Source organism: Rhamphochromis longiceps, linkage group LG11 (genome assembly GCF_057381845.1).
Source record: "Rhamphochromis longiceps isolate RC_006_pf linkage group LG11, R_longiceps_female_GT1.1, whole genome shotgun sequence".
Classification (NCBI taxonomy): Eukaryota; Metazoa; Chordata; class Actinopteri; order Cichliformes; family Cichlidae; genus Rhamphochromis; species Rhamphochromis longiceps.
In genome coordinates, this window is record NC_140567.1 from 7,812,904 (window position 1) to 7,825,019 (window position 12,116).

Below are 12,116 nucleotides of genomic sequence, written 5' to 3' on the forward strand. Positions count from 1 at the left end.
CTAGATGTTTATTTGTATTTATTGGCTTTCATTCTTTCTGCTTTTGTTTATTTTATTCTATTTTATTTTATGCATCCATCCATTTTCTTCCACTTATCCAATTCAGGGTCGCGAGGGGGTCTGGAGCCTATCCCAGCTGCCATAGGGCGAGAGGCGGGGTACACACTGGACAGGTTGCCAGTCTGTCACTGTCTGTGTGCAATTTCAAATCATCAGTTAACCTAACCCCACTAATTACATGTCTTTGGACTGTGAGAGGTACTCGGACAGAACCCGGACATACACAAGGAGAACACGAACACTGCACACAGAAAGAACCCGACCTGAACCCAGGACCTAATTGCTTTGACGCTGCAGTGCTAAACACTGTGCCACCGTGCTGCCGCTTTTACTTGTGTAAAATGTACTCATGGCCATTGATCAGTGAGAAGTCTTTCGCCATCTTACAATGCTGTGATTGCAGCCATTCCCCAACTCTCTGTGAATGGTACCAATGGCCATTGATCAGTGGTCTTTGATCAGTGGGTTTTGGTCAGTGGTTGTTGATTAATGGTCATGAGAATTTGCATAATTATGATTAAGGAACTGACCTCCCAGCCCATTGTTCCTTCAGTGGGCTGGTTTCAGCCATAATGTAAATGTACTGTTTATAAGACTGGGGAAACCTGCAGTCAGCTGAGACTGAAGAAGTCACTTGGATGAGTGACGAAACGTTTCTCCCACAAAACGCTACGTCCAGATGAACAGAATCAACTTTTGGAGATTTACTTTCCTGGATGATTGAGAATGCATCAAGACATAGCAACATCTTACTATAGTTAAAAAATAAAGAACTTTGATTTCCTATTCAGAATAATCCTATTTAATACTTTTATTGTGTCATGTTTTGTTGGTATGTTTATGTTTGATGTGTGCCATACATAAGGGAAATTTGGAGTTTGAGGGATAAATTATTTGGCAGTTAGACTCATGAGGCTACATAACAGAGCAATGGATGGAAGTATTATTTGACCTGCTGGAGTCTAGATGAGATAAGATAAAGTGGGTCGAGGCCTGAATGAGGATCTTAACGAGTCAGGAAGAGATGAAGATGGGGAGGTGGTGGGTCACATGAAAGAAAGTCTGGAAGGCAGAATGGCAGGAGGGCACTGAGATTTAAAACACGTGGATTAGAGGCCGATTGGCTCAGAGAACTCAGGCAAGAACACGATTGGACCAAAGTGAGGGAAACATTAGACTAGCAGGGTTGCAGACAGATGAGTGACTGCAGAGCTTTGTTATTAGTGCATCTATAGTATACAAAAGTTTGCAAACCATGATGTGAACAGCTGTGAATATTCACTGGCTGTGGGCAAGACACTGATCGTTTTCTGTCCTATAACTGGCACCCTACCCAAAATATAAGCCCACATGTTTTTATGCATAAGCTATAAAAATGGTATAACAAACTCTAACCTGAAAGAACCGATGGCTTGCTGTATGTTCTGACACTCATTGAAGAGAAAACAAGCAGGGCAGCAGCTGTGCAACAGGATGCAACAAAGGTGCACCTGTTGTCACTCACACACACACACACACACACATATAAACCAGCACAAACACAAAGAGAGCACCAAAAACATGCTCTTAACACAAATTGGTGTCTGCACCTACATGTTGCTGGGTCTCTCCACAGTTTGGAGTACAAACAGGACAGAGCAAAAAGCAAGCAAGCATCCAAAACGCTAGGTCAGGAGTGTTTGAAGTGACCACGGTGGGAAACGGGGAAGTGAAAACAGCAGCTGTGAGAGTTGTGAAAAACTCCCAGCGGCCACGACAAGAAAGCAGTGAATAATGCTTTTAGACTTGACTGAACTGCTGCTGACCTAAATGAGTGTGGCCCAGATCATAGCTCCCGCTTTTAGCACAGTTAATATGAGAATAGATCATGGCCACTAAACACAAACCCCACAGGTGGACCGGCACGTGGTCCCTGATGTCTGCAGAGAGAATGATCTGAGTGGAGTTCCTGTTTTTAACTCTGTTTTTACTCTGAGGCAGATTTTCCACCTCTTTTCTTTTACAGTGAAAAAGTTCAAATCAGTGGATCTGAAGGATTTTTTGTTTTGTTTTTTAAATTTAATGTGACTTATATCTCTCCCAGCGGCCCTCGTGATGTATTTCTGTGTCGTGTGTGAGAAAGGTGTGAGTGTTAGTCTGCATGCGTGGATGGTTACTCGGGTTGCGTAGTGTAAACAATGAATGCACCTGTGTAAATGACACAGGGTGTTTAGCTGGGAGGCCATCAGGGAATAAGGCATGTTGTGCAAACTGTGTCACCTGGAGAGAGCAAAAAAGTAAAAAATACGACACCACCCATCACAAGCAACCAGCACGGACAGATCTGGGTTCGGGAGATACCCGCAGCCCTGCAGCACCTGAGAGATAGTGGACGTGATGCAAAGAAACTGTGTGTCACCACCCACAACAAACCAGACAAAAGAGAATAACAGAAAACTCATCCATCTGCCTGCTTGGTGTTTTTTCAAGCTTTAGTCTGTACTACTAGCACAGCAGCTGTGTTGGTTGCTGAAGGAGGATGGAGAGACCACACTTTCACCCACCAAAACCAAAACCAGATAACCAGCTGGGGCTCCGTTCAGAAGCCGCGAGATGCGCAAAACATTCTAAAAAAGATGACGTGTCATGTTGAGACTTTGACTTGTAGATATGATGAGGCCTAAAGACAAGTTTTGAAGGACAGCCTCTAATGATGTACATGGAGAGAGGTGGAAAGGGTGTGTCAACTACAACAGACTGATGTAGTGATACTGGGATATAAATACTTTTTGTGGTGCATTTTTAGTCTAGACATTTAGCCACAGTAATGAAAACACTAATCTAATCCAAAGCACTGTATGGCAGCTCGATCTCTGATTCAGGAATAGGTAACAGATCTTCTGGTCTTTGTCTTCTCTCTTGACAGTTTTTTTTTTCTGATTTGATCTTCCTGCTCTTTTTCTTCTTATTATACTTCCTGTTTTAATTTGAAAGGTAGTTCTTTGCGTATCTTCCCATTACTTCCATTTCTTTGTTTTGTTCCTGTCCTCCATAGTGCCTGATTGAGTTCACCTTTGCCTTCTTACCCTCCTCTATGTCGTGTGAATTTAGTGTGTCTCCTTCCAGTGCCTTATGGCTCCCATATGTTCTCAGCTTTTCCCCGGAGTTTAATTTATATCCATTCTTCCTGCACTATGGAATTTTGTTCATCAGAAATAGAAGTTTGTACACAAATAAGGAATTTGCCTTGATGTCATAGTGTAAAAGAAAGGGAGCACAGAAACAGAATATATGTTACTTACAGTATATATAATATATAGATCTCTATAGAAACAGTAATATAAATACACATTTATTTGGTGTTTTTGTTCTCTCTTGATTATGACCTCGAAGCACGGCACTGTATAAATAACAACACGTAATAGTGTTTGGATCCAAATTTAGTTGCTTCACTTTCAGGGCCATGATAACGGCTCACTTTGACTCCAAATAAAACAGAGCTATCCTCAAAGTCGTGACTCCTTCTCCTATTACACGCCAAAATATCTACTGTGAGAAACTCCTATTGGACAGGACTAAACTTTCAAAGTAAAATGACATTTAAGGATTTTCTTTCCCCCCTCATGTTCACGATATCTCTTGTCACGCCTCACTGGGTAATCAAAATAATGCACAAATATATGACTTTTTTTCTTTGTTCTTCTGGTAGTACTCCAAGTGTGTGTGTGTGTGTGTGTGTGTGTGTGTGTGTGTGTGTGTGTGTGTGTGTGTGTGTGTGTGTGTGTGTGTGTGTGTGTGTGTGTGTGTGTGTGTGTACCTGCTGTTGAAAACCATGACAGCAAGTCAGAGTGCAGTTGCTCTGTGCTTTCATTAGGTTCAAACTATTATTTATCATTTATATCTGAATGTAAGGTGTGGTCTAGGTATGCACACTGGGATCAAATATATTATCACTGATTGGCTAATAGGTTCTGATTTACCTTTTAGTCAGTGGAATGAAATGCCAGTTTTATACCGAACCATTACGGTAAAGCTATTATAATTTCTTTTTCCTTTTTAAATTTGAACTGTTCATTGATTCTAATGCTCAGAACTTTTATTCTGAAAATAACCTAAAGAAAAGACTAACATTCATAAAAGCAAACGTGGTGTAAGGTGTTGACGCCTCAAGATATTATCTCATGGTTTCAATACAGACATGCAATAGGAGGTGTTGAGTCACATCTTTCTCGTGTGTGTGTGTGTGTGTGTGTGTGTGTGTGTGTGTGTGTGTGTGTGTGTGTGTGTGTGTGTGTGTGTGTGTGTCACCACCCACTGCAACTTTAACCACATCCCACCTCTTGCACAGATGTGGCCATCGTGCAATTTCCACTTTGTACATGGTTGCTGCACTTGTGGCCCGCCACAAGAGGATTTAGCCGAAAGGCTGTTAGTGCAAGACTTAATCTACTAGCTCCACTCCTAAGTTTGCATACAAGCAGTTTATTAGGAAGAACAGACTGGCAAAGTTAGTAGTCTGATCTGTGTTTCCACACTGTGTAGCCACAACAGAGAGAGGTTCACCTAAGATGCTTATCTAGAATGGTCTAATGAGTCTCTAGTTACCAAGCTCCAGTCCCTAGTCAACAGTGCGATGAACCTTTGGGGAAGCAGAGCCAGAAGGGCAACAATTAGAGAAGTGCATGCAACAGAAGCACCCAAATGCAAACACAAAGACAAAGCCCTGTTTCCGCCCTGTGAATTATTGCGTGTGTTAAATTTGAGGTCAATGCATGCACCGTTAACTGGGTACAGGGCTAAAGACGGGCAAGAATAGAATATAACAAGGTTACTGAGCACAAAGAGTCAGAGTGCATCTTGTTTACATTCCTGAATGCATACAATAGCTACACGCAGAGGACACAGCAAACTCTAAAGCCCATAACAAGGTTGCTCCTTGAACCTTAATCAACCTCAAATACTTGAACAAACGAAGGGAAAGAGGTTGCGTCAAGGTGCGGTCATCCAGGTGGCACACCAGAATATGCCAGGATGTCCTTGTGGTGCACAGATGGGTGACACATCACATGAAAAACAACATAATGACATATTTGGACCTTGACTCCTAAAGTTTCTGCTGCTCTGCTGGAGGGATAGAAAAAAAAACTATTTATCCAAAAATACAACAACAAAACCCAACTTACATATCACAGCAAAATCTCCTGTGGGTGGACACACTGTGAAGTCCACAACAACTTTCATTATCATCAAATCCCTAAATGACTCCTTTGCCAGTCTGACAGAGGCAGACACTGTCATCCTGGAAGAGGCCATCTTCATCATGATATATGTTTTTTCTTTACAGGATAATGTTAATAGCATCTTAAAGTCCTCTGACTAGGGCTGTATCTCAATTCATTCAAGCTAGCAACATGCTAGCATGGTTATTGAGCTATTTTGTGCCCTGCCACTGTAAAAAAAAAAAAAAAGTGCATCTGTACTATCTTCTCTTCTCATACTTGTTTCTTAATCATCTGCAAACCTGCTCCAAAACCACCTAAGAGTCCACAACACACTGGACAATGCAAAGTGCAGTTTCAGCAACAGTCCTTCCACCTCACTGTCTAAAGGAACAACACAGGACGTTGTTTCTTCAAGCTGTTAGCAGACTGTTCAACTCGTCTACCTCAGACCTTAACATATTGAACTGGACTGAACACACCTCACTGCACTCTGTCACTTTCTGTACACCAAAAGGTACATTTGCCCACACGTGCACCCATTACACCTGTAATGTAATTTTATATTTATATCTCTATACTAATCTATTTTTAGCCCTATTCCTACACTTGATTTTATACGATTGCTTTGTTGTCTGTTGTATGTATGCTGCTATGGCACCTCGGTTTCCTTCTGGGATTAATAACGTTTCTCTGATTCTCATTTGCTATGATATCGTCTCACCTTCAAAGGTAGTGTCAGTCATGAATACACAAGTATAATCAAAGTGTGTTTCATTTGCAGTTACTGAAGCTGCTTTTGCATTAACACAAGTAGGACAATGAAATTAGAAAAGGTCCTAACAAATCAACAAAATGTTGCAGTTTGGTTGCTAAGTCCTTAAATAATAACCAACTGAGGATTTCCTGAGAAAAATGCATTTGAATACCTCACATCAGTCCCATAAATTCTTCTGTTTTTAGCCCGTTTACAATTTCATGAAAACTTAAGATGAATTATTTTGCCGACAGGGGGGCGCTAGCATTCTTGGCGGCAACATTTTGCATCCCATTAGCCTTAAGTAAGGATGCCAGAACCCTGGAATCTAAACTGAGCAAAATCTCCAACTTTTTATTTCATTATGGACATAAATGGTCAAAATAGCAGGATCACTGAATCATTGCTGAGGCCAAATGGGACAGTGTTTTGCTGATAGACCTCGTCCATCACCTGCCTGTCATGTATGGAGACTTCATGCACCATCTTGCTTGTGGAAGGACTACCGTCAAAGCTGCAGACCACTGATCCCTTAGATGGTAGCCCTTGAGCCAAACATGGTTGCAAACATTACTGAGCAGAATAGTCACTTCCCATGGCAACAAAAAAAACAGAGAGACAGAGGGTGGGAGACAAGAGGAAAATGCCCATTTAAAGCCATTTAAGCTTTTCAATATTCATGACTGGGGAGAATGTAGAGATTCCCATAAAGTCTGGGACATTAAACCTTAAAAAGAAGGTGGGTGTCATCCCTGCTACACTCAGACCTCAGGTCCCCAGGAGCTGGAAGGTAGCGTTAATGTTGTCTTGGCAATTTGCCCGAAAGAAAGAAAGAAAGAAAGAAAGAAAGAAAGAAAGAAAGAAAGAAAGAAAGAAAGAAAGAAAGAAAGAAAGAAAGAAAGAAAGAAAGAAAGAAAGAAGAGTTGGGTGTGAGTGGATGAGGTCCCGATGCGTGGCGCCAGGCTGTCTGCCCGGCGGGGCGACTCAATAGGCGGCTGTAAAGGAGGGAGCGGAGCGGCGACGCGGCCCGGAGAGCGGAGGAATGTTGGAGGCACAATAACGCACAGCTGGGGCAGGGAATGGCAAGGAGGCGCCGCCAAATTGGCCTGTCCAGCCTCCCCTAGAGCTGCAGCCCTGCAGGAAAAGCTGAGACAAAAGTCTTTTTGTTTGTTTTATGAAGTCATAACAATTCATTCAGTCGACGATTACGATGAACTAGAATGATTTCTTTCTCTCTCTCTTTCTTTCTCAAAATAAATCTGATTAAAAACATATGTGTAACAAAATTCGAATAGAATGTTGTATTAACAGCACCTCATTTGATAAAAGATCTCACTAGGACCAGAAAACTTACTGCTGATTGTAACAGACGCTAATGTTTATTTAAAGCTTTTGTTTCGTTTCGTTTATTTGTTTTTTGTTTTTTTATGTGCAGGTAGATTGGCTCGGGATCATCCGTCACCGGAGAGATCAATACCAGCGAGGCTGTGCGTAATTACGCATCAATGACTACGACACTAAAGATGCAATCCAGCGCTAATCAGCCTGGTGAATTGTGCATATATACCATCACCTCTGTCAGGATCGATTCCATATTTGCTCCTTTAAGACAGACCCCTTGTACCGCTGGTCGAAAAGACAAATTGAGACTTTTGCCTTTGGACCGTCGCTGTAATTCATTGCTTTCGATCGCCACTCTTTTTCTCTCTCTCAGTCAGTCACGCGTACACACACACACACACACACACACACTCCTCCTACCGATAGACAGCCCACCGCAGCGCACAGAGAATGAGACACGCCTTTTTCTCGGCTCCGTTGTCGGGTCGGTGGGCAGCGGACTGCTGGTGATTGACCAGCTTCTCTCCCTGATCTGTCAGCCGGCTGGATAGGCGCCTCCCCTCTCCTCTATAAATGTAGGAAATCTATTCATTCCTTTCACATCGAGCCTGCTGAAGTAGGAGGAACTACGAAGCTCAACGGGATGTGTTGACAGGCTACAATTCCACCTTTTCGTTATCTTATTCTCTCTCTAATTTGCGGCCGTATTAGTTTTTTTCTGTGTTAACAGCGACGTGCTATAATCTTAAAATACCTCTCGACACCAGTAGTGTAATTGCTCGATTTGTCGTTGCTTCTCTCTGAGCCGTCGGTTATCTAAGATGAAGGCTGTTACTCCAGTCCGCCCCCAGGACTCCTCCTCCAGCGGCAGCCAGCTCTCCCTGCACTATCTGTCGAAGCAGAGCCTCAACATCGCCCGGTGCAGGATGGAAGAAGAGGACCTGTTCTGCCTGCAGTACGACATGAACGACTGCTACAGCCGGCTGAAGCGCCTGGTGCCCACCATTCCGCAGGATAAGAAAGTCAGCAAAGTGGAGATCCTCCAGCATGTCATAGACTACATTCTGGACCTGCAGCTGGCCCTGGAGACGCACCCTTCTCTACATAAACAACAGCCTCAGTTGACCGGGACCTGCCCTCCTCGAGCCTCGAACCCCAGCAGGACACCACTGACGGTGCTCAACATTGATCAGCACCAGGTAAGCTGGAGTCAGGAGGAGCCTCTCGGTTCGCCCCGTTTTCACCGGGACTGACCGGGGAGGAGGAGGTGGGGGGGGGACCCCAGTTTACCTCCCGGTGCCAGACTGCCGTTCGCCACTCAGACTCAGACAAAGCACGTCATACTCGTTATGTGTCATTGTTCTTGCAGTGTTAGTGAAAAAGGACAGGAAAAAAAAATCAGAATGTCATACAGCACTTATCAGAGGCTTGAAAAATCATGCGTAAAAATCGCATTTGACGTGGGTTAGATTGCGCACTTGATTGCGGGCCGTATGATTTGCATGATAATGGCAGTGTGTGTCAGAGGCCCACCTTATTGGTGAAGTACCTCAGCCCGCAGCCCACTCCACTGCGCACAATAAGGGCAATTTGTTATTCAATAGCCTATAAGAGAATTTATTATGGGAGATATAGCCGGCTAATTTTCTGCCGCTCTGCTGTATGCCATTTATTATTATTATTTCCAGGGCCTTGCCTTTATTTAGTTTTGTCATCCAAAGCGCGACATCGTTTCACGTGTTGTTTCTCTTCTTTATCTTTCTGTAGAGGACGTCTATAGTCAAAAAGCCGGAGGACTCGATTTTATGTCGCTGAGACTTGAGCACTGCATTGGTAAGTGGGTGTAAAATATTATTGCTATATTATTTTAAATATTTGTGAACATTATTAATTTTTTATGCATTTATTTTTTATAAACATAAAAAATGCAACCGTATTTGGTGGTTAGTGAGACATCCTCAGTAATTTGAATACTGTAGCCTATATGTGGTGTAGATTGACAATCTCTAGAGTGCTCTGGGGAGGCCAGTAGATGTCAGGGAAAATAATAATTGAGGAACATGAAATTGGCACCAGTCTCAGATGTGCTTTGCGCAATAACTGTCACTGGTGTAGCAATCTCAGAAGAAGAGAGGGTTAAAACCTCAGCTTGCCCTCTCTTTCATTCTTACACACATGCACAAACACACACTTTCTTTCCTCCCCCCTCTCTCTGGCTCAGTGTCATATACACTCTGCTCAGTTCCTGGCTTTTAAACCAGATTTACAGCACTGAATTCAAACACACCTGGACAGGACTAAGAGAATGTAGGTGGTGTGTGCTACAGCGAAACACTCCACAGCCTTCTAGAGAGTCCCGGCTGGTCCTCGCCAGCCTTGCCGAACAGCCCAAGGTGCTGTGTGGTTGTGGTTTGACCTGGTTTGTTTTGGGTTGTTGATCAAGCATGGCCTCTGTTTTGTCGGTGGCGCCAGTCAGTCTGGAGCTTTGCAGCTCACCCCCCCTCGCCTCTATTCATCCCCTCCACAGGTGTGCAGGCTGCACAGAGCCGCTCCAAAGCCAGCAAAGCTTCGCCAGGGACTCACACCCAACTGGAGGCACAATCACAAGGGGATTTCAAAACCGCTGGGAGGAATTAAACCCAAATAAAATCACTATTCATATCAGTTTTTTTTTGTTCCATTGAACAAGGACTCAGTGTGTAGACATCTCCCCATCCTTCCTCCTGCTTAAGTTGCTCTCACTTCTTGTCACTTTTTTTTCCCCAAAAAGAGTGAAAATATGGGATCCCCATGCTGACAAGTTTTGTTGTTGTTGTTGTTGTTGTTGTTGGAAACCCATCTATCAACAGCTATGAAAACTGTTTGTGAATTGTGCTTAAAGAGTAACTAAAAATGACTCCAGTTTAAAGCTTTACTAAACTGCGAAAAATCCTTGTACATGTTTTTTTTTTTGGACATCTATTGTTTAAAATAGATGATTTGTGTTGAACAGGGATTGCCATCCCTGGTTTCTTAAAATGTTTGATATTGTAAAGAAGAACAATTCCGATTCGAGACAAATACGATTGTAAATATAGAGACGCAAATGTTCTATAAAAGTATGTGAAAGGAAGACTTATATGCTTAAAATAGACTATTGTAATTATAAGATATTTTTATTAAAACCTTTTTTTTCCTGTCATTATGTAAATATTGTGTTTACACTTTAGTGAATGAACGTGGTTTTGCTCTGCCAATAATGTCCTCACATGATGATATCAGTTAACTCTTTGCAGTGTTCTTTGGACTAGTTTAATATGTAGCATGTCAGGCTCATTGCAGAGATATTGAATGTGCACTGAAGCAGCCCTGCCTGTGTAGATATGTGGTGGAGTTCAAACACGAGTTCTTTGATTATTTGACCTGCTCAGCTTTCTCTTGAATCTTTTTTTTTTTTGTACACATTTACTTTGACAGCTTTGACCCACTCAGAGAGATGGGTGGGCCTGCTGTTTGATCTATAAAAAAAAAGAAAGAAAGAAAAGAAAAAGAGAGGGGGGCTTAATTTGATTCTGTTACATTGCACTCTTGTTAAAAAGTGATCATATTAACTACAGCACTTCTTACAGTGTTTACGATGTAAAAAAAAATCACTGCAACACAATGTCTCTCAGATTTGTGCAATCAGAGCCTCTCCTTGAGAAGTTAATGATTGACGCCAAGAAATCATTAAACTTTGGTTATAAATTGGTTACAAATGTGAACATTAACAGACTCTCTTTTTTTGTTGCTGTTGTTGTTCTTTGGAACGGAGACGTCTGACATGAAAAGTCTGGAGAGTTATCCAGTCATTATTAATATAAAAGTGGAGAGAAGAAAACAAGAATCTTTATTTTTCATGACATTGAACACCGAATTTACCTCACCACCCTCCTGCCAGTGTGAGAGGGCACTTGTACATTACTGTCAGCTGCACTGTTGGACTTGACCTTCACTGGCTTATGAGGAGTTGTCAAAACAATTAAAAGTTTCCAGGAAGAATTGTGTCGTCTCGAGTGTTGTCTCAGGGGGCGCATTGCGGTTTATTTCTCTGGCACCTGAAGTGCTGAGAAGGAGAGAGGTGCAGTGTAATTTATTCATTTAGTTCCCTGGAAAATAAAGGGAGGGTAAAGTTAGTATGTTGCAGACTTCTCATACTGTTAGTCCTTAAACCTGCTTTACAGGATTTAGGGTTTAAGCCTTTTGTTTTCTGAGCCTTTATTAATTCAGCCGCACACACACGGCTGCAACAACAGCAGGATCACTCAAACACAAGTGACAGCCGAGAAGTCGGATATATGTCACTCCTTCGTGCAGAAATAATACTATCTCTTTAGTGAGATATCAAAACACATTATTGCAGTTGGCAATTCGTGATGTAACATGTTCCCGTTAAAGAGGCTCAGTAAAAGAAAAATGGAGAAGAAATGTTGCAGAGCAGGAAGTACGATCACCACGTGAATTTCAGCAGAAAGCATGGTGCAACAGAAGGTGAATGAAGAATGAAGGCCAGTAATTTACAGCATCTACAGCTCAGACTTCCACACACGATGCCAACGATGTTCAGCAAATAATGTTTCTCATCTTCCCTTACAGTGTAGATGGATTTAAAACAAAATCGGAAAGAGAGCATAAAGTTACTGGAAAGAAAGTCAGTAAAGAAAAATGGTGTTATTGCTTTAATGAGAAACAAATGAAGAAAAGAAATGCCTGGTGAGATGCTGATTATTATGGGATTCAGT

The 12,116-nt window shown here is 42.3% G+C and overlaps 1 protein-coding gene across 1 annotated transcript; it reads left to right on the plus strand.

Annotated features, from left to right (window-relative positions):
* The first annotated feature begins 7,875 nt into the window (after positions 1–7,875).
* Positions 7,876–11,093, plus strand: id4 (inhibitor of DNA binding 4). The gene is made up of 3 exons (XM_085422106.1): positions 7,876–8,555; positions 9,124–9,189; positions 9,884–11,093. Exons 1-2 carry the CDS (start codon positions 8,178–8,180, stop codon positions 9,169–9,171), a joined length of 426 nt encoding a protein of 141 aa, XP_085278232.1. The 5' UTR covers positions 7,876–8,177; the 3' UTR covers positions 9,172–9,189; positions 9,884–11,093.
* The last annotated feature ends 1,023 nt before the right edge of the window (positions 11,094–12,116 follow it).